General features: G+C 41.1%; 1 protein-coding gene across 2 annotated transcripts; it reads left to right on the top strand.

The window, feature by feature from the left end:
• The first annotated feature begins 623 nt into the window (after positions 1 to 623).
• On the top strand, positions 624 to 8,197 carry DDIT4L (DNA damage inducible transcript 4 like). Of its 2 annotated transcripts, none has more exons than XM_061582869.1 (3): positions 624 to 891; positions 1,427 to 1,560; positions 5,229 to 8,197. In XM_061582869.1, the coding sequence occupies exons 2-3, from the start codon at positions 1,473 to 1,475 to the stop codon at positions 5,711 to 5,713; spliced, it is 573 nt and encodes a 190-aa protein (XP_061438853.1). In that variant the 5' UTR covers positions 624 to 891; positions 1,427 to 1,472; the 3' UTR covers positions 5,714 to 8,197. The 2 variants fall into 2 exon arrangements, with proteins under 2 accessions (XP_061438853.1, XP_061438854.1); XM_061582870.1 differs by lacking the exon at positions 624 to 891 and adding an exon at positions 911 to 989.
• Positions 8,198 to 23,510: the final 15,313 nt, after the last annotated feature.

Raw genomic sequence — 23,510 nt, forward strand, 5'->3', positions numbered from 1 at the left:
GTTTAACAGTCTTTTGTTTCTAAGATGTTTTAGAGTGCTTTTACTGTTTTCATTTGTGGTCCTGGTATCCTTCTGGGACAAAGGGTGGGATATAAATTTAATAAATAATAATTCTGTTTCCCCAGATTTAGAGGGAGGGAGCTTCAGAATGCCCCCACACACACACTTTGCAAAATGCAATCAGAAGTGAGATGTATTAAGGAATGGGCACAGAGAACGCATGTGATGTAGTGGTTAGGGTGTTGGACAAGGTCCAGGGTTTAAACTCCCACTTGGCCATGAAGCTCACTGGGTGACCTTGAGCCAGTCACACCAACATTCAGCCTAACCTACCCCACTGGGTTGTTGAGAGGATAAGATGGAGGCGTGGGGGAGAGAGAGCCACATACGCCACTTTGCACTCAGAAGAAAGGTGGGGTGCAAATGTCGTAATAAATAAATGCTTCTCGTCGGGATGGGTAGGTGAGGAAAGCGACCGCTTGCCCGCTGGTAAATCACCAATTCACACGCACACGTGGACGACCATGTGAGCAGAAAAGAGCGAACGCCGATGAGAAGCTGGTCGAAACACCCCAGCTGAGAGTCTCCTGCAGACAGCTGGGCAGTGTCAGAAAGTCAAAGGGAGGGGAGTCAGGTGACCGATGTTTTCCTTTCTGCCAACCTCCCCAACCTTTCTGGCATTCACGCGGACCAATCAAGTGATCCGCTCGTCTTCCTTTCCTTTCCTCCCCCCACCCCGAACGTCTCTTCTTTCACACGGATGAACTGCGTTAAGAAGGCTGTTGGCTGCTTTTCGCCCTGCATGCAATTTACCTTAAAGGAGCAGCCAATGAGAGGAGAGAGATTGCCTGCCAAAGTTTAACGCTGCCCCAAAGATCTCCGGAGGAGGAGGTGGGGGTTGTGTATATAAATATATATATATATATATATGTTGCATATATAAGTTGCTCTTGTGGTGAAGGAGAGGGTGGGAGGCGTGGAGCGAAAGGGTAAGAGTGTGTACTTATATTTGTATGTATGTTTAGGTGGTGATTTTTTTTACTCTTTATTTAAGCTGATTTCTAATGAAAGCTGAAGTTACTTTTCTAGCAAATTAAAGTTTATGCACTTTACTTGAAATTTTAGCAGGTAAGATGAGTCATTGTCTTGGAAGCTGAATTAATGGATTATGATTATTATTCTACAACTGACCTATAAACTATTTTTCCTTTTAAACTAAAAGAAATCTGGATTTTTAAACATTTGATCTTGCTGTTTTCTTCCCCCCCTTAAACTGCTAGTAGGTTTTAAATAACTCATAGACGTTTTTGTTCAATGTGGTGCAATCCATGTCAACTTTTTCCTGTTGTAGTTTTGCCTGTTGTAACTTTGTATGCTGCTATTTATTTAATGGCCTGTGAATAAACTATAGTTGTTTCTTTTGCAGTAAACCAAGACTGACCTCTTGGTGGTGAGGATTATTGTTCTTCAGAATGGTTGCAACTAGCAGTTTAAACATTAAAAACGCTGCATGTATCTCTGAAGTGATACAGCAACGCTTTCAACATGCAACCTTAACTGGTGAGTGGATTAAGATAGTGGTTACTGCCACTAACTGAATGTAATCCAGGTTCTATTAGGCTGTGAGGCAATGCCCAGTATTGTATTTCTTCTGTTTGTATGTATAGACACACACACACACACAAGCCTTTGGGTTAAAAGCCTTCTGCAAAAATTCCTGCAGTTTTTTGGATGGATGCATATAAAGGAACAGCCCTAAATTTGCATTTGTACCAGTTGGTGTAAAGAGTTCAGAGCTATAACTGTCCCTTAGACACACACGCACACTTCCAGTTCAAGTTCTAGAGGTGTCAAAATGACTGGAAGAGATCCATTGTACATTAAAATTGTTTGTGGGAGCATCATGGATAGTGTTTACAAAATACTGCAAAACATGCATAGCATGTATGGAAAAAACCTTGTCTTTCAGATTTCGTTTAAGAAAACTGTTCCTAGAACCCCGAGGCTTGTTCATTCATCTGCATATTATACGCCATCATTTAGCCTGCTATCCAAAACGATGCAAGAGTTGGCAATGCACTATTCGGATATATTATGCTAGGCCTGTGCAGAACATCCCTATCTTGCTATTCGATCAGCAGCAACACTCATAGCATGTGCTCTGTGTGTGTTCCATTTTCACACAATACAAAGTAGTTGGAGAATTAATGTACAGATATCTCAGAATAATAACAACTGCATGCTGTTTTTCATAGAAAAATCATACTATTTTCCTTGTTTGACAGCACTGAAGAAAATGTGTATACACAAAGCTTAATGAAGACAGTTGGGCATGTTAATTTTGTTTTAATAGGGTAGGTATCAATATTTTCAGTGAAGAAAAATTATTCAGGAATATAATTGGTGATGTCCAGTGTTAGTAATACTCAGAGTAGACCCATTGAAATCAGTGCCCTTAAGTAACTTAACTATCAGTATTGGAAATCACCCATTGCCTTAGCAGCAGCACTACGACCTTACAAATATGAGGTGGGGAAAGATATGTATCCCAAATGCATGTCTCACTTAAATATCACTCCTGGGTCAGAAAAACCTGAAGACTGCTGTATATAAAACAATGCATGGTGTGCGAAAAGTGGATAGAGACGTTTTTTCTCCCTCTCTTCAAACAAGATCCCAGGAATATCTAATGAAGCTAAAAATTAGGAGATTTGGGATAACAAGAACAAATACTAAATTACACAGGATGTAGTTAAATTATGTGGTGACCACCAATTTTGATGGCAGTAAAATGGGATTTGACAAATTCATGGCAGATCAAGCTACTGGAGACTACTAGTCATGATGGTTATATTCCCTGAATACTAGTCACTTTAGAACAATACCAGAAGACGGCTGTTGTGCTCATGTCCTGCTCATAGATTCCCAGAGGTATCTGATTGGACACTGTGGGGAAACGGAATGTTGGACTTCAGTGTTGGACCGTGGCCCACAGGTAGCATTTTGCAAATGAATAACATGCTTTGTTAACCAGCTACAGTGAAAAATCATATATTTTTACACTAGCTGGGCACCAAGTTTGAATTTAGGGCTGATCTTTGAAATGTGTCCTACTAGAAAACATCAGAAAATCTTGCAAATAACTTTTAAACCAACAAACCAGGGGAGTCATTGCATACCAAAAATAAAAAAAATATAGAGTAACCTCGCCAGGAGGTTGCCATGAAATTCATTTTTAAGGGTTTTTTTGCTAGTTTGTTTCATGCCCTAACATGAAGGTCAAAATGGACTTGAATAAGAATTAAAAAATGGCTGTCACCTTTGTAGGGCTGTCATATTTTCAGATGATTACTATCTGCATTTTATTTGGCATTTGCCTGCCAAGTGCCTGTTTGAAGTATTGGGAGTAAGGGAACAACTGGAAGCTCCCACAGCCCTTCTTGTAATACTATTTGAACTATTTTTTACAATTTCATCCCCTTTTTAAAACCAACCTACCACAATCAAAATAGACTAAAATAAAAGCATGTGTGCCACTTAGCTTTATTGGCAAAAACTTTAGCTATGCCTCATCCTCTCCAGGTTATTTGGTAGATATATCAGCCAAAGCTTGCAGCCTTAAATTTGCGAATAATCAGTAGCAGTGTATTGATATACAGTAGGGCCCCGCTTTACAGCGATTCACTTTACAGCGATTCGCTAATGCTGCGGCTTTCAATTAGGGAAAGTCCCCGCATTAAGGCGCTTGTTCCGTTTTTACAGCAGTTTTTTTTCATCGCATGCCATTTTGACGTCATTTTCACACGACGCATCCCATTATCGTCAATGGGTTTTGCTTTATGGCGATTTCCGCTTTACAGTGGGGGTCCGGAACAGAACCCGCCGTATGAGCGGGGCCCTACTGTAACAGTTTTAGCAAAACTTTCAGTTCTGATGCTTATGTCTTGCTACCATTAATGTGCTTAGGATTGCAGCCTTGATGACTTTCATTACATCAGTTTTGCTTATAATTCTTTGCCATATCTAAAGGTGAAAGTGGCTTAATTGTCCCCATCAAGTGCCCTTGAAGATAGTTCGGAAACTACAGTTAGTCCAGAATGCAGCGGCCAGATTGTTGACGCGGACCAGAAGGTCCGCTCATATAACACCTGTTTCGGCCCGTCTGCACTGGCTTCCTATTTGTTTCCGGGCTAAATTCAAAGTGCTGGTTTTGACCTATAAAGCCTTACACGGCATGGGACCGCAATACCTGGTGGAGTGCCTCTCCCAATATGAAACTACCCGTACACTGCGCTCAACATCTAAGGCCCTCCTCCGAGTACCATCCCATCAAGAAGCTCGGAGGATGGTGACTAGAAATAGGGCCTTTTCGGTTGTGGCTCCCGAACTGTGGAATGGTCTCTCCGATGAGGTGCGCCTGGCGCCGACGCTGCTATCTTTTCGGTGCCAGGTGAAAACCTTTTTATACTCCCAGGCATTTTAAAGTGTATTTTTACAGTATTTTATTACTATGTTGTATTCTGGATGTTGTTTGGTTTTCGTATTGTTTGTGTGTTTTTGTTTCTTGAGTTATTGTATTTATTGTATTTATATATTGTGCTTGCTTTTACCTTTTATGTACACCGCCCAGAGAGCCTTCGGGCTTAGGGCGGTATATAAATTAAATAAAATAAATAAATAAAATAAATAAATTTGTTGGACATATATGCCCAAGGCTTTCTTAATTTAGTGCAGTAAACAAGTTGCTTCTCTTTGGGCGTGTGTGTGTGAAGGAACTTGGCTCTGTTTTTGACAGCCTGCCAAAACATAATCTCTTAAGAAAAACATGATTGGCTCATTTGCTGCTTAGGAGTCTCCTGTGTGTGTCGTTTTCTGCTGACATCTTCTGTTCCTCCTTAGCAAATAATCAAGTGTTTGCTAGTGTCCAAAAGGGCCTTATTCCAATTGAAATGCACTTCATGAATCTTCTCTTGTAACCACTTTATCAAGGGGAAGGCAATTTAACAAACTGTATTTCTGCATGACTTCAAAGTGGGGTTGCTTGTTGGCAGCAGATGCAGCATACCTAGCTGCAATTTTACATTAGCCCCAGGAGCCACTCTGTGAAATATACGTGTATAACGTCTGAACTTCTGGCTTGCTGTAATTATTTGATACTGCAGGTGGTGGCTGGCTGGCCTCTTGCCTCCTAACTGAGAATCTCTTTCCTCTTCTCCCATCCCTTACAGATTTTGACTACTGGGATTATGTAGTGCCTGAACCCAACTTTAATGAGATGGTGTTTGAGGAGCAAACTTGTCTGAGTCTAGTTAGAATGCTGGAGAGCTGCCTGTCCAAATCAAAGCAGACTAAACTGCATTGTTCAAAGCTTCTAGTCCCTGAAAAACTAACCAGGAGGATAGCTCAAGATGTTTTGCGTCTCGCTTCCACCGAGCCTTGTGGCTTAAGGGGATGTATTATTCATGTAAATTTAGAAACCGGAAATGTATGTAAAAAGCTGGATAAGATTGTCTATGACTCCACTGTTGTACCTACTTTTGAACTGACCCTGGTGTTCAAACAGGACTGTTGTTCATGGCCTAGTTTCAGGGATTTCTTCCCTAGAGCTTGCTTTACCTCCAGCAGCAAACGTACTCTGATCTTGAGTCCTGGTTTTCGGCTAATTAAGAAAAAATTGTATTCCTTGATGGGAACAGTTGTCGAAGAATGCTAAAAAAAATCTGTTTTTAACAGTTTTACTAACTGAGCCTAAAGCCCTTGGAAATATGACTTTTTTTTAAAAAAATGACTGCGACTTTTGCACAACTGTCCTCTCTTTAAGCTGGCAAAACCTCAATGCAGCAAGTTGGTATTGGGTAGAATGAGAAGGAACACAGCTATTGATACTTGAAACATTCCTTGATCAGCACCAGCAAGTCCATAAGCCAGCCTGATTGCTGCTTGTTGCTAGCAGTTGTACTAAAGGTTAACTGTTAACTGTCTGGCATTCTTGATCACTTTTTTAAAGCTAAGTTCTCTAGATGCAGCTGCTGCTTCAAGAAGGAGGTTAATCCTTAGCCTTCAAAGAACAGCTGGCAGAGTGTTCTTTTGACATAAATATACATGTTACTAGGAATAACTATTCCAGTTGTTACTTGTAGCACCAAATACAGAGGGGGAGAGCCTTGGAAGGAGGTGGAACTGAAATGGGGTGGGGACCTAGTGGCTCTCCAGATGGTGCTGGACTACAACTCCCATCATCCCTGACCCCTTGGCCATGCTGGGTAGGGCTGATAGGAGTTGGAATCCAACAACATCCAGAGAGCTGCAGATTTCCTCATCCCCCAACTAAAAGTGGAGGCTTGGGTGGCAAAGCAACAGTAGCTCCACTTTTTAACAACTAGCATAGTTCTAGTCTTATGGGATCTTCCAGATGGAAGGAGATATGGTAAAATAGTTTGCCCAAAAGTGTTGTGAACGGCTGCACTACATTTCAATTGTATGGACTGAATATCTGGAAACATGGATATTCTGCAGAAATCTTGAAGGTGGCTTTTGGCACTAAATGTTGCGTTTACGTTGTTCAGTGTTGTAAAAGAAATATTGGTCATGTTCATGGTTACGCATGACCTACCTTGCATCTATTTCTGGGGGGGGGGAGGATATTGCTCTACTACAGGGTTACTGCCCATTTTTTGTATGAAAGGAATAGCTTGCACAACCATTTTTCTTCGGCGGTGAGTGCTGATTTTCAGATGGTCACTTGGTCAACTGAAAATCAGTTGGTTGGCTTTATTATGGTCCTGCAAATGAATCAGACTTGATGGGTTCAGACAACTGCTTCACCACCTGCTTGGAGAAACATTTTGGGACTCCTTAAATTTGTTTCTGAAAAGAGAATTAATCAGATGCTCACTATTGATTCCCTCTTTGTGGTTAAGCTAAGAGGAAATCTACAAGGCCAAGTGACAAGAAAGGTCAGTTTCTTGGGGTTATTTGCCAACTTTGCTCACCCAAGTGTAGTGTAGACATGGGCCTCCAAATGTGAGACATCTTCTGTGAACTGAGGATCAGAGTCTCAGTATGGTTTTGGCTACCCTCTTATCTCTAATCTTTTTTGTTAACGGGCACTACCATGCGCTCTCACTTCAGCAGGAGTAGGAAAATATAAATAGACTCTATGAATAGCTTCTTCCTCTTGAAAGTGTGAGAATGGAGATCACTTTCAGCTTGATCATGCCAGATCTCCAGCATTCTTCTCTTGCCTACACTTTAACTCTTAATAAATTGCCCCTTGTTGGCCATTTAAGAAACCCTGTAATCTGGTGGGGAGGAAGGTTTGCCAATCTCCTAGTCCACATTGACAAGGCTAGTTTGTGTTAAGCAACGTGGTGTTAAAAGAGTCTCTCTTTTTCATGCCTCTTGGCTTTAAAATCTTTATATTTTACAGCACTAAGATTTAATGCTTTGTCTGTGGTACAGAAGAGTTGTGTTAACAAATTTTGTCTTCTGGAAGTATTGAAATTAGTGGCTTTCTTTTAGTACCTCATGAGGGACACAATAATGGAGAAATGAGGACACTGAGAAGAGTCTGCTGTAGTGGAAATAGTAGGAACAGCATTATCTGATGCCACAGGAGTTTTGTTTTTGCATGTGTGCTAGACTTGTGTTTTGCCCAGTATGCCAAAAAAAAAGAGAGAATCCTTACTGTATCTGCAGTTGACTCTCCTGATTTCCTTCCAATATTGTTATTGGAGGCAAACTGAGGCATGGCCTGTTGTTCAGAAAGATCAATAGATTTTAAATTACAAGACAAAAAAAAGCTCAGTGAACAAATGAAGGGGCGTTGCATAGAGAGGAATGTCAGTGGTGCCCCATTAAGATGCAGAAGGCTGAATTTTATATGGCTGATGTTAAAATATAACTTGGCACACTTCTGCATGCTAAACATCTGTCTTGTTGCTATAGGACTATTGTAAACTGGAGTTGCACTTAAAATTGCTTTTAACTCTTTGGTGTTTAATGGTTTTGTTTTTTACCTTTGTAGACTCCTTTACTGTTTGATATTGTAAAATGTTGGTTTTTCCATTACTTTGTTGTTCCTATCTTAGCATTGGTCTTAAAATGTTGGCTCCTGTTAAAAGAAAGTCTGTCTTATAAATAAAGATATATTTTTTAATTCTGAGACCTTGAGGGGAATAAAGGTGATTGGCCTGTCGCTTCACTTCACCTTCTTGAAAAGGCAGCATGGAGGAGGGGAAAAGGAGGCTAGGAACTCTGCATCTCAAAAAAACACCCCTTCAATTCTTAAGTGGAGGAAAATCTGAATTAATCAAACAAACTGCAATTACACCATACCTTTCAAAGCACATCTGTCCCCCTCTTGAATCTTAGGAACTGTAATTTACCTTTCACAGAGTTATAATTCCAAGCACCCTTAAGAAACTAGAGTTCCCAGGAATTGGACTGTGTGTGCTTTGAATGTGCTTTAAAGCTATGGTGTGTTTGCAGCCCAGGTTGACTGAAAGACAGCAGCATACATGTAAAGCACTCTACTACCACTGTACTAGGTTGGCTTCCCCCACAGACTCCTGGGAACTATAGTTTAATGTTGTGTAAATGTGACCTCTCCCTGGCCAGTATATTACATGGTGTATTACTAGGCACAGTATGATTTCCCCTTCAAGGAAACATAAAATGCAAATGTTGTCTGAGTGGCCATTCAGTTTCTCCTATGCAAGTAAACATACATTGATACTTAATCCCCCACCTCAATGTATTGCAAGCCTTTAGGAAAATCATGCAACTGGTTCTACATACTGAATTAGTTTTGGGGCTTATAGACAGGAGCCTCGCATGACAAACTGCTTTTGAGAGAGAGGAGACTTCTCAGAAACTATTTGATGTAGTGTGTGGTACACAATAAAAAAAAATATTCCGGGCATGCTTAAATCTGTAGAATAGCTGCTAATGGAATTCCTGGGTGATTAGCAGCATAGAAAGCTTTTTAGAATTATACAAATGCCAGCATCCTGTACTCCACAAAGAACACCTGCACTTAAAACTGATTTAGGACCCTCCACATTTCTATGGAATGACACTATTTTGAAAGCAACTACAGGAAGAATTGTATTTTTGTACTCATACAAATTATTGGAGTGTGGGTGTTGGGAGCAAATGCCACATTACTGCAGTGGTAACATTAATGGGGAGGGTGGTTGAATCCTTAGTAACAAGCAATCTTGTGAAATTTTGTCTAGAAGTTTCATCGACAGAGCTCCATCAGTGCTTGCTCTTCAAATACACTGGGCAAAAGAAGCTCCCTAGGCCTGAAATAAGGAGTACAAGCATCAAGGAACACAGAGTCCTGAATGAAGAACTCCCTGTTTGTTGGGGCATGCTTGAACATTCTGTCTGCTTGGGTAGAACACCCTCTAGCCTTTTCCAAAACAAGCATTTGGATTCTTGAGACATTTTTATACAGCTTTTTGATGCTTATTTTGTTCTTATATTGCCTTCTAAAGATGCTCATTTGCAGAAACTGTACTTCCTCGCTAGGGATGCAACCCACAACCAATTGAAATGAACCAGCCCAGCTCCCCATTAACAGCGTCATTGGTGTTATGTTTCCATAGAGCATGATCTTTCCCAGAAGAAGAGCTCTGTGAGACTTAAAAAGCTGCACACTTGCTAGAAGATGCTGATGTAAGCAAGCACTAGGGGAATTAACTGATAAACAGAAAGGTTGTTGCTTCAACCATTCATGACAGGCTCTTGTGCAGTCAAGAGGTTACTTCCAGATCACCTGTTGGTTGAAAGTTCATCTTTATTTGTTCCTGAGAGGTTAGATGATGATGCATCAAGCAAATGTTAACCCACACTTTCCAGTGCATTTACATATCACTTTCCTTATTGCAAAAAGTCTGATGGGGGGAGAGTGGGTTTTTTGCACAAGAGCTCAAAATCTTCTTTGATTGCATAACCTGACTTTGCTGATATATGATGAATGAATTCCACATTCCACATGAAAATAGTGACATCTGGAACTGCTCAGACGCATCATACTGTCTCATACATGCCTATGATGCTCAAGGGGTAAATGAATCCATTCCTATTCCAATTCACAATTTACCTTTAAAAGGTAAGTTTCTGTGAAACTGAAGGTCATCCAGAAGCCTGCATGTGACGTGCCTAGATCGAAGAATCCCATAAATCCCCTTTATGAAATAGCAATAAAAAAGCAGAGTTAGTAGATAAATTCAAGTTACACACCAGTGATACAGATGCTTTAATGGGGGGCTTTTATGGTGAAAAAGACCCGCAGACCCCCATAGGTTTGTTCACACTGAAAGGTACATGGCAAAAGCTAGAACCTTTTTGATAGGTTGGTTTACTGTATTCCCTTTTCCTATACAACTGACTTTTTCCCCAATCCTTAATTAGTTTTGTAGTTTGCTACAGTGGATTCCATCAACATGGGACAGAAAAACAAGTTAGTAATAAAACCCAACACCTGGTGTAAAGGGAAATCATCCAAAGTACCTGCAACAGGGCTGAACAAAATACAAACAAGGGTTGAACAAAATTAGAGCTCCATATCGTTTTTCTCTCTTGCAAAGCACCCTTCAGAGGGCAATTTGGAGATGGCGGGATGCTTAACCCTTTCCTTACCAATCTGCTTTCCCTTGAAATTTTGTCTTTCCCCCAGCTCCTTTTCTCCCCATAGGGTTCCGAAGTAAGTTGGTGGGAAGAAGTTTCAAGGGAGATCAGGTTACCTTAGAAAAGGTTCGGCACCCCCTCCACTTCTAAGAGGTTGCGTTTCCAACAAAGTAGCAGCTGCAAAGTTGACATTACATGTGGCTCTGTCCTGCAATTTTAGCTTGTTCCTGAACACTTTTAACTTTTTTGCTTTAGGTATTCAGAATATGGTGTTTTATACATTAAAATAGTTTTTACCATCTTTCACAAAATACCCTTTGTAAAGAAGGGCTGAATGTGTCTCAAAAAAACACCACTGGCTCTTCTCAGGAGGGTGGTTCACGACAGATGCTACTGGAGGTCATTGATTCATAGGGTCGCCATAAGTGTAATCAACTTGAAGGCACATAACAACAAAAGCTATACTTGCTGCAATAAATCTGCTTTTGAATTTGGGTGTAAGGTAGGTGATTTCATAAACTCTAGATACTCCACAGTGCAGAGGTCCTTTTCAAAACATTAAGCACTTTTGAATGGCTTTCCCTTGCTGGAGGTGACATCAAAGTTGGAAAACAATGGCTGATGACACGGAGGTATTCTACATGCTAATCTATACACCTCACACAAGGAAGAGGGTAAACAAAAAATTCCCTCCAGGCCTTGAAGCAATGAGATAACAATGAATGTGGACAAACAGAAGTGCGCAACAAGCACACAATTCCTATATTATGCTTTCCAAAATCCTACTATTTAATGAGAATTGCACTAGTGTGGGATGACAGTAACATTTTGCCTTCGTGTATCAAACTGTTGTGATCTCCACATCATATCTATTAGATTCCTTTTAGGGATGGGCGAGAAATTTGATTCAGTTCGCATTTAAAGCCAAATCTGTTAAACTCGCACTTTCCAAAACAATATGAGAACCAAAACACAGCAATCCTTCAAAGTTTGCCTACACAAATACAGTTTTTACAAGAAATTTGCACTAAAATGCTGGAGAATTTTATGGTTTTTTAAAAATAATTCACAAATTGCTGCAGGACTGAATTTAAGATTAGAGAAATGAGAAAGGAAGAGAACCAAAATTGACAGAACTTCCCATCCTTAGTTCTTTTTTTACTATAAGCAAATCGAATGTTTGATGTCTGTTAAATACAGATTTTCTCCCCCCTCGTCTGTATCAATGTATCATTTGTAAAAAATTGCAAAAGTAATAAAGTTGCATAATCAGGTATTTGCAGGGAGGGGATGTGTTAGGACTATTTATAACTCTTTAAATGCCTTATTTGGATGGCTTGTACCAACAAAATGATGTTTCGATCTGATTCAACATTAGTTTTGTTTTCGCTTAACAAGACGAATAAATTTGTTTGAATGATTAAATCCAAAAATACATTAAAAGGGTACACAGGACTCGGTTCTTTTTCTTTCTGTCTGTACACACTGGGATTGAGCTGCATCTTCCCAATTTGGAGATAATCTGTTAGAGCTCTTTACAGTCCACTCGGATTTTCACCATATGAATAATTTGATATTTTATGTATATATTTAAAAGTATTGTAAACCACTGAATATTTGAAAAATGTCTTAGTAGCATTTTAATTTTTACTATTAATACTCTTTGCTTCAAATGAATACTCAAAGTAGCTTACAAAAGAAGCAGAAATCCAAAATACAATATTAAAGTCACAAATTAATACAATAATTAAGAGTAGCATTCATTAATAGCAGCAGCAAAACAAGTATTACATTTACCTGCAAACCCAACTACTTTGCTATTCACCCCTAACTTCAGATCATTTATGAACACATTAATAAATCTTAAAAAGTAAATAAAAGCTCAAGAGCTTGGAAATGATTACCCAGGAAGTAAGCAAAAGGGCCACATCATAAATTAGCAAGTGCTTTAAGCCCACCCTTTACTCTTCTCACAACCTCTTCTTGTAAACTAAAGAAAATCCTGCTTAAATAAACTTCCTGAAATGCTGGCAGAATACCCACACCATATCTCCTTTGAGACCAAAGGAGAAAGTAGTAAACAACTTATTCATCATTGGGTGCTTTGGAGTGCTGAGAGGTGTGAGATTCAGCAACTGGTATATGATAAATTGTCACAAGCCCTCATGTTTCTCTGCTGCAAAAAAATAAAAATAAAAAATGTGCAGGCAGGGAGTCTCATTTAGCCATGCAGCAGAGGGCAGAGCTACATGTCACATGTTGCTGTGTGGTACTTCTTGTTAGTTTGCTTTTTCCTGTTTTATATGGACTGATGGAATATGGCTTCTTCACTTTTTCTCCTTTCACCACCTTTTTTGTGTGTGTATGCTGAAAAATGCTTCCCCCAGCTGATTTTCCCCCACTGAGGAAAATATACATATATCCATATATTTTCCCCAGCAGGGGTGTAATCTTTCCCTTTCAAATAGCAGCCTTAGCAACTGCATTCTACATTCTTAAAAAATTCAAAAAAGTATCCAAAAACTACATGGATGCAGAACGTAAGAGGCTGCCTTACACTGAGTCAGACCATTAGTCCATCTAGCTCAGTATTATCTACACTGACTGGCAGCAGCTGTCCAGAGTTTTTTCCCAACCCTACTTGGAAATGCTGGGGACTGAACCTGGGATCTTCTGCGTGTAAAGCAGATGCTCTAGCAATGAGCTACAAGCCTTTCCCCTGGAGGCAGCACACTGTTTCTTGCAGAAATAGTGCTAAATATTGCATGAAAAGGGTTTCTGTGCTCTATAACTTGAAGAAAGATATTAGGCAAATATGCAAAATATTTCTTGTTCTGCCTTTAGGATAATCCTAGAACAACACACAGAGAGAGACATTAAACATTATGTCCTACACAGCCCTTTTTATGAAGCAATAAGTGGCAGGATGCTGTGTCAGATTATTGCCAACTTCTCCGGCTCAGAAGCAGAAGGACTAGGAGGAAGAAGGGAAAAAAGCAAGCTCAGGCAGCAATTCTCAGCCACAGAGATATTGTAGCAGGCAGCAGGAATGGAAAAACTTTGGAGAGGAGCCAAACGTTGCTGGTCTTTCTTTCAGCAGAACCAATGGAGAGGCCCTGCTTTCCCATCTCTCACAGCCTGATGGAATGACAGCTGAAGGAGGAGCCCGATGATGCAGCTTGTCTTTTAGCAGGGCAGATAGAGAGTCCCTTTAGTGTTACAGTAGTCCTAGTCAGGTGTTAAAATACATATTGTATAAGACGATATAAGAATGTAACCATATGACTTATATCCCTATTCCTTACTGTACAAAAAACCTTTGTAATTCAGTAATATGAGAGCATTGGTCAGGGGTCTGATTACTTTTGCGAGGCACTGTATTTGGGGGGAAAAACCAATTCTATGAATATGGGAAGAGTAGGGTCACATCCACACCATACATCGAAGTACTCTTATACTCTGTGTGTGTGTGTGTGTGTGTCCATGTCCGTATCCGTGTCCCCTTCCTCCCAGTATCCTGGCTTCCTCCAAAGAATCCTGAGAACTGTAGTTTCTTAAGGGTACTGAGAGTTAGGAGACCCTTAACAAACTACAGTTTCCAAGATTCTTTGGAGGAAGCCAGGATGATTAAAGTGGTATAAGAGAATGATGGGGAAGTGACCTCAGACTGTGTTCACTGGCCCCACTCCCTCCATCACATTGCCATCACCTGGCCCACTGACAGTCTTCCTACATAAAAAGTAAAGGTAGATATGTTGGCTTGGCTCATAAGAAAAAAATCTACATTAGGAATTATTGACATTAGTAGGCCAACCAAAATGTTACCAAATTGGGTGCAAGCTTCTGTGTTCTTCAGAACTCTTCATCAAGGCAGAGATAGTGAACAAAACAAAACTTTCTACAGAGTCTGTATTTTCAAATAAAAGACGCTGAAATGAAGACTGCAGTCCTACATCCACTTGCCTGGAAGTAATACCCATTGACTTCAGTAGGGCTTACTGCTGAGTAATCATGCACAGGATTGCACTGTGAAGATGTTTGTGGCTTTTCTTTTCCTTTTATATTACCTGATTAAAAGTTCAGAGCAAACTGTAAAAGGATATCGCTTTGCAACTAATTACACAGCAATCAGAAGGTTACACACTGAAAGCTTTTTAAATGCCCCGTGTTGTGCTTAAGAATAAATCTCTTGTATAATTTGTGTGGCATTTCTCGGTAGATCATTAAAAGAATTCCCAGAGTCATTAGAGTGCAGGGCATTGACAGATTTTAGACACTTAGTCAATGTTTTGTTCATTAGCTTCACTGGCAAATTCAGAATACTTCTGACACAGGCAGTCATTGTTCTGCATTATCTTTGCAGAGAAGCTGAGGGGAGTATTTATTTCATTTGCTTGCAAGTTTTATGTGCCAAACTTGCTCTCACAGCACAACCGCCCCCCCCCAAAAAACAGCTCACGCTGGTATATTATTTATTTAAGGCACGATCCAGCCAAAGTTAAGCATTTTTACATCCCAGTTATTTATTTATTCATCCATTGCAACATGTTTATACTGTCCCATAACTAATGTTCTCTAGGTGACTTACACTAAAAACATGTTTAAAAATCCAAAACCATAAAAATGCAAATATACTGATTTCAACAGGAGAGGATTCAGCATGTGGTTAATCTCCCCTCTCCCTTGCACCTGAAATCAATGGGACTTTTAAAGTACTGGAATGTGCACTTCTTCATTTCTTTACTTGCATTTTGGTTCATTTTTTACAACAAACCCAGACAGAAATGGGAACAAGCACAAAGGACTTTCTTGGGAATATTGAGCAGTCCTCTTCAAGCCACCAGCTTCATAATTTTGCTCCCCGTTCATCTCACTAAAAGTTAGTATAACGTGTGGTAGGTGCTGAGAGTATGAGCTGTGTGAACCAGATGGAAGTCAATTGGTCTAACCTTACCCTGGCCAAAAAAAGGGATAGATTGTCTTAGCCAAGCTGCCATCTCTCAGGCTGTGTACACACCATGCATTTCAAGCACATGACTTCCCCCAGAAAATCCCAAGAACTGTAGTTTGATAAGAGTGCTGGGAACTGTAGCTCAGGGCAGGGTAAACTACTGGTCCCAGGAATTTTTGGGGAATGCTATGTGTTTGAAATGTATGGGGTGTATGCCGCCTTAGTCTCAGTGCTTCCTGATCTTTGCAATGGAGGCATCATTTACCAAAATGGTCAAGGGGATGGAGCAACTCCGCTATGAAGAAAAATTACATTTGGGGGCTTTTGAGTTTAGAGAAAAGGCAAGTAAGAGGAGAGGCATGGTGGAGGTGTATAAAATTATGCATAGGGTGAAGAAAGTGGACAGAGAAAAGTCCTTCTCCCTGTCTCATAACATTAGACCTTAAGTCCAATAAAACTCAATGTTGGAAGATTCAGGACATATGAAGCAAAGTACTTCTCCACACAATGCATACTTAAACTATGGAATTTGCTCCACAAGAGACAGTGATGGCCACCAACTTGGATGGCTTTAAAAGAGGATTATTACAAATTCATGGATAATAAGGCTGTCGATGTCTACTAGCCATGATCGCCATCCTCTACCTCTATTGTTGGGGGCGGTATGCTTCTGAATTCCACTTGCTGGGAATAACAGGTGGGGAAAGTGCTGTGCTCAGGTTCTTCTTGTGGGCTTCACACTGGACCATCTGGTTGGGGTTGCTGCACTAGATGGGCAACTAGCTGACCCAATGTTTTGTGACACATTGCTTTCTATAGAGTGCGCTACCCACATAGACCCCCTTGATTCTTTTTGCTCAATTGTGCATGCTAGCTGGTGTCAGTGCTAGGATGTCATGCAGCTTGGAAGCATCAGCAGCTCCAGATCAGCATCTCAAGGCTCCACTAAAGTCCATGTATGTGTGCATGACATCAATTTATTGTGTGTGTATTTGCTTGTGGCTCTCATTCCAAGCAGCATCCTATGAATGCCAAATGTTACACTGGAGTTGGCCCTTGTAGAATAGGTTCAACTATTTTCATCGGACAAATGTTTTAATGTATATTGACAGCTTGGTTTGCAACCTTAAGGCCAAACTCAATTCACTTTCAATGATTCGGAGGACACAGTTTCCTACTGCTTTAATTTGTCTCCTTGCTTCCTTACTTATTCCTTACCCTGATGCCAAAGGCATCAAGGAAATATTCACTAATAGGCAAAAAACTTGCAGTTTAAGAACGTACCTATAGCCAACACATATTTCTATCAAACTTTAAAAAGCAGGAAAATTGGGCAGCTATAGTGAATGCACCAGGGGAGCAGGAGACCTCACCTCCTCTCTGAGATATTGTACTGTCCTACAAATTTGTCAAACTGCAAACATAATTTGGGTTAGTCTTTCACAGTCCAATCCACTTCTTGTGTAGCTTGAATAAAACAAAGAAGGTTATTAAATGGTCTGCTGAGACCCCCAGTAATGTCCAAGTGGTCATGGGCCCCATGGAACATTCCTGAAGTTATGATGATGAAGATACAGAATGGGACCCAGGGCAGGGTCCTAGCGGCTAGCACAAGAAGCTGTTGAAGCAGAAAGCTTCAGCACTTTTGACAGTGACAGCTCCTCCCCCTTAACTCCAGTTACAATAGAGAGAATGGTGACTGATCAGAAGCCAGCCTCTTCTCCTCCCCTCTCCTCCCCTCCCCTCCCCCTCTTCACCCAAACTGCAGTCTCCCTGCGCCACCTCCTCTAGAGGAGGAAGGATCTCAATGAGGTGCCACCGCCGCCATCACCCCAGACACACAGACAACTGCACTGGCAGGCTCAGCTGCCCCCTACTTTTCCAACTAGGAGGAGCACTTGCTTGCACACGCATTCCCATTTTGTGACACTTCCTCTTGTAAGTAGAAAGAGCCCACCCAGCCTACTTAAGGGTTATAAGGGGGGCTGTCTAATTGCTGCAACAATGTCTTAGGTTTGAGTAGTCATGCCTAATTATGCTGCATGGAGATGCAGAATCTTGTGTGACCTGTAAACTGATCCATGAAGTGCTCTAAACTGAAGTTTTTCATTTCATTTTCATTTCATACTGGAGAAAAATACACCAGCATGTCTGAGTCTCATTCCAATGGGCTTAACCAGGACAGGTAGAGTGGGGTGAGTTTCAGTACCACTGTTTCAGATATTCTGCCAGGGACGCTCTTCCGAAGTAGTTATAATGAGTATATTTTCATTTTAACCGTCTTATGTATTTTATACTTTTTCATTTATTTTCTTTTTCATTTTATTTATGGTCAGAAGACTGTAAATGGCTTAGATATTCAATATTTGTGAGTACACTTTTAATTGATGACTAATTTCCTCAGCTTAAAAGATTGGCAGGCCAAGTGATCTGGCAAGTTTTTAGCTGGAACAGCATTTATTCTGATTTCATTAAAATGCCTCCTTTTGTCATTTGATTAAATGAATGGGCAACTGAGAAAACAATTAAATATAGACGAATGTTGAGAAGTGGTAAGATACAGAGCACTCACTCCGGAAGCTGGGGCAATGCCAGTAATTGAGAGAATCATAGGGTCTATATGCATTCTTAAAAATGCAAACATTTCTTTTGTGAGTGATACTGTCAGGCCAGAACTTTAGGGCAGAAGTCCATGGACCCATTCAGCAGAATAAGCAGAAACACAGCAGGGCTGGCAATGGAGATTGGTGGATCCAATGTCAGTGGGGCAGTGAATCCGCTCTAGGTTTTAGTCCACACTTCTAAGGAGCTGTCTAAGGTGAAAAGGCATGGGAAGGGAAACCATCAAATTTGGATGCCAGCACTTTCCAGTGACATAATGACATGGCGTCTGAGGACACAGTTCTTCTAATAGAGGACTGGCACTTCCTACAATGGTTGTTTTTGTTGTTATGTGCCTCCAAGTCGATTATGACTTATGGCGACCCTATGAATCAGCGACCTCGAATAGCATCTGTTATAAACCACCCTGTTCATATCTTGTAAGTTCAGAAGTGTGGCTTCCTTTATGGAATCAATCCATCTCTTGTTTGGTCTGCCTCTTTTTCTACTCCCTTCTGTTTTTCCCAGCATTATTGTCTTTTCTAGTGAATCATGTCTTCTCATGATGTGTCCAAAGTACGATAACCTCGGTTTCATCATTTTAGTTTCTAATGATAGTTCTGGTTTAATTTGTTCTAACACCCAAATTATTTGTCTTTTTCACGGTTCATGGTATCTGCAAAGCTGTCCTCCAACACCACATTTCAAATAAGTTGATTTTTCTCTTACCCACTTTTTTCACTGTCCAACTTTCCCATCCATACACAGAGATCAGGAATACCCTACAATGGTAGGAAAAAACCAAATGAACACTACATTTAAAGTTTTAAATGTTAAGAGGTGGCTTGGTTGGTCATCTGCTGGATACATGTGCCAGCAGGGGACCTCTCAACAACCAACACCTTGCAAACTGGCTGCTGACCCCAAGCCTGTTAAGCAGAGGCAGCAAGGGGAAATAGCACTAGCTGCTGCAGTGTGCCTCCATCTCAACATGGGGACTGGACCTACTGGGAGGGAGCAGACAGACAAATCAGATGGTGCTGGTGCTACAGCTGCTACTAGTCCCCAAATTGCTGAGTTTGCTAGTTGGAGAAAAGTGCTATTCATGCATTCAAAAGAACATGTGGGGTCAAAAAGTGTGCAGGAGGAGCAAGAGTGTGAGTGCCAGCCCGGTCCCAATGTCCCCGCACATGCCAGGCACCCCATTCCAACCTTCTTGCATTGAGTGGGAGAGTCTGAAAGCACATTTGGCTCAATGTGCTTAGAAGCCTCCTCGCTGATAATGCAGGGTTCCTGATCACAAGGAGGCTTCTAAGTGCATTCAGCCGAATGCACTTAGAAGCCCCCTTCAGACTTTCCTGTTCAATGTGGGAAGACATGGGGTGGAGCGAACTGGGCACAGGAAAGTCGGGTCAAGGTCAGTACACACAAGCCCATTCCCCCTATTTTGGGGTAGGGAGCCTCCAGTCTTTCTAACCAACCCTCTCACCAGGCCACAGCCCTCCCCACTCCAGGCCACACAAGCCCTCACCAGCCCCGCTCTGTGTCTTCTTGAATGCCTTTGCCTGGCTGGAATGCGTCTTTGAACTGTGATGCCTCTTTCTTGCCAGAGGCATGTGGCTGGAATGTAGCCTACTGCCCAAAGGTAAGAGTCAATTCATTGCTCTGCCCCCTTTTGCCTCTGGCTCCAACCACTGTTGACACGTGGCTTCCAAAAGGTTGTCCATGGGGGAATGTGGTGCAGTGCTACAGGTGGGGCTGAAAAAGGTTCCTCACCTGTGCCCTAAATGCTTTATGCCCATGTATATTCAAAGGATGCATGAACAGAGCTAAAGTAACTAAGCCAGGACAGCCTAGCATTTCTGTAGTCCTGGAGATCAAGGAAATCAATCCAGTGCCATTTTCTCCTGTCAGGCGCTCCAAAATACCATTTTCCCTCTGTTTGCCTAACTTGTTGCTGAGGGAATTCATCAGAATAGTACTCTGTGCCACCGGTTTACCGACAAACCTGTGCCAACCCTATGCTTACCCACAAACCTATGCCAGCCTTTGGACTCAGGGTGCGATCTCCCATGTAGGATTAGTGTGGCAGTAGAGAACTTGGTCATCTTTACAGTATTTTAACAAGCAGGCAAAATGGAAAAATACGCACAAACGAATAAAGTATTTGGAACATCACAAAGAAGCATGAGCTTAAGGGAGCCTTCCTCAACCTGGTGCCCTCCAGAAGTTTAGGACTACAATTCTCATCAGCCCCAGCCTGCATGGCCAATGGTCAGGGATGATGGGTGTTGTGGCCCAAAAGATCTGGAGGGCACCAGGCTGGGGAAGGCTGGGGCAGGCTGGGGCAAGAGGCAGCTGTGCCGCCTGACATCTTTCACCTCGCAGAGAATAGTTAATAGAAGGAGACGTCCCTTGCACAGCCCTCTTCAACACAGCAGTCAGTACTGTGCTATCTGAGAGACAAATCACATTTGTCTGGGCGCAAGGCATTGTGCTTTAAGTCCTGGGGAAATGTGATAACTGCAACAGAAACACTGCTCTGATGGAACACATCTGGATCCTAGCATCTGGATAAATATGACAACTGCGTATTTATTGTGTGGATGGAGGGGGCTGGGAGGCAGGATGTGGAAAGGTCCTTATTCGAGGACATCTCTTATTTCCAGGGGGTAAGGTGGGGGTTGGAGGTTAGAGAAATTGTGCATATAAGTTGCAAGATGTGCAGGAAGCCAAGGAGTAGTGGTGGCTAAATAAAAACGCCCGTATTCTAACCTTTTCTACCAACCTCAAATCTATTTGATACTCATGTTTGACTCTAGTTTTCATTTAAATTAATGGCATCAGCTGCTGATTGGTATTCGGCATTCAGCCAAAGAATTGGCCTCTGTACTGTTTCATTCTCCTGGGCCAATCCAGTACAATACACTTTTAATTGTTCCACTAGTAACCCTGAGAGGACAGGAAAAGCAATCACTGGGGCCTGGAAGAGAAGAGTCTGTTCCTTCCAGAGTTATTGGACTCATTTTATCTGACCTAGGCAGAAAATACCCAGGAGACTAATCTCATTAAAACAGGATTTCTCCAACCTTGGACTTGAATGATATAGTTGTATTTTTCCAAGCCAAGATACTGTCATGATGAAGACACTTGGGGCTGCAGTCATATACACACTTACTGAACTAAATGGGACTTACTTTTGAGTAGACATATAGGATTGCACTGTAAGTGGAGATGGTGCCATGCCCTCAGCATTGCTCAAGGCAGATTCATGGTACTTTATAGTCCACTTTGACTTTCACAAAGGACTCACAGATAACTTTTCAACTGTTTTTTTAAAAAGCCAAAGGCTATTAAATTAAGAGCTAGTACCAGTAGATAGAACACTGAGTCCTGAAAATTCCTCCAGCCTTTCACAGTAAACAAATGACCCCACAAATGGAGGGGAAATGTGCAGGGCTTCTCAGGCTTTCTACTCTCAGGGCCTGCTTGGGATGACTGAACATCTCAATTGAGGCCTACCAGTCATTAAATGTTGGTGCAAGGGCAGAGCTAGGCACAAAATGGTGGCAGATGAAGGCAGAGTCAACATAATCAGTTGGCCATTATTATTATGCCATTTTTAAAAAAAGAGTGAAACTCAAAGCAACTTACAAAAAATGAAAATTAAAAACAAGAATACTAAATTTGTAATTTATCCCACACACACACACACACACAATCTGCTAGGTTTTTTTTTATCCCTCCTCCCTGGTCCTTTTACATTCACTTCTTCCTATAACATTTTCCTGCTCTTATTGCCTTCCTTTCTATTCCCAGTTTATTTTTAATTTATATTAATTACTATTATTAAATTTTAACATTTTATATAATGAATCAATATAATAAAATAATTATAATAATAAAAATAGTTTTTATTCTCCCACGCATTTTGCTCTTAAATGATGTTCATCTTTTAGCTGGGTAGGATGTGTCCTTTTTATGTTATTGTAGGATGCATACTTTGGTTAATAATATTCTTTATCTTTTGGTGTATTTAAATTTGGTATTGTATGCTTTTTAAAAATAGTAAGTCACTTTGGGACAGGTAAGCAACAAATAAACATAATGATAATAATAACATAATTTTATCTCACTTTCTGATTTCCTTCAACACCTCCTCTGGCCCTTCCTTCCCTCTTCCTCCCCCCTCCAGAACTTCTCTGTCTTTTGGCCACTTTTACTCAGCATGCAAGGAGTTATTGGTGCCAGCAGTGGTCCAACCAACATGCTATGGCATCACTAAGGAGCAGGGCAGGCAAGTGAGAATGCACTGGGCTGGTTGTGGCACTGAGGCCCACTTGAAAGTGGCCCAAGGCCTACTGGTGGGTCCTGGCCCACTGTTTGAGAAACATTGGTCCTAGTGTATACTCTTCTGTCCCGCAGCAAGAACTGTGTCCTAGCAAAAACTTCAGACAGTGCACTGGAGACTCCTAGTGTTCACTACATGGAATGTCACATCCTTAAAACAAAAGTCACATCCTTAATCAAAAGCAACGTTGAAGGAATACCTTTATTAGGACCAATTAAAAGGTTATAAATTAGTGATCTAACTTTTAAAGCAACCTCATTGTTACTTTTTTCCCCCCTGAATAGACTAACATGGTTCTTTCACCAGTTTGTTGAGTCTCCAAACCAGTGTGTATATTCGGGAGAAGGGACATAGTTCAGTGGCAGAGCATCTGCTTTGCATACAGAAGGTCTGTGGTTCAGTTTCCATCATCTGCAGGTATGACTGGGAAAGACTCCTTGTCTGAAATCCTGGAGAGCCACTGTCAGTCAGCACTGAGACTATACTGAGCTAGATGGACCAATTGCCTAACTCAGCATAAGACAGATTCCTATGCTCCTATTTCCTTTTGTGTCCTCAGTATTTTTACATTTCAGTAAACCAATATTTTCTGTCCTGTGGCCTCTCTCTCTTTAAAATGCATCTACAAATATTCATCACATTTATATTCCAAAGTTTGTTTCTTTGTTTATTTTCCTGAGCAATACACTTATTCCTTTATATCAGAGTCACAAGCTTTTTAGGCCCACGTTTTGGAAATCTGAGAAACTGTCATGGGCATCACCACAAAATGGCTGCTGTGCGATTCTGCCTAGCTTGCCCAGGAAATTGAGTATAAGGCAGTGGTTCGTTCTGAGCCCTAAATAACAAATCCCTTTGCCCCATAAAAAGCACAGCAAAATACCATATGCAAGGGATGGAATGATCTGTTAATTTCAATTCTCTCAGTTTCTCATTTTGCTAATCTTAAATTCAGTTCTGCACATTTCT

The sequence above is a fragment of the Rhineura floridana genome, chromosome 9 (genome assembly GCF_030035675.1).
Source record: "Rhineura floridana isolate rRhiFlo1 chromosome 9, rRhiFlo1.hap2, whole genome shotgun sequence".
Taxonomy (NCBI): domain Eukaryota; kingdom Metazoa; phylum Chordata; class Lepidosauria; order Squamata; family Rhineuridae; genus Rhineura; species Rhineura floridana.

Coding starts and splice junctions, on each gene's coding strand:
- DDIT4L (XM_061582869.1), top strand. CDS start 1,473: ATGGTTGCAACTAGCAGTTTAAACATTAAAAACGCTGCATGTATCTCT. Junction 1,561..5,228: donor TCAACATGCAACCTTAACTG/GTGAGTGGATTA, acceptor CATCCCTTACAG/ATTTTGACTACTGGGATTAT.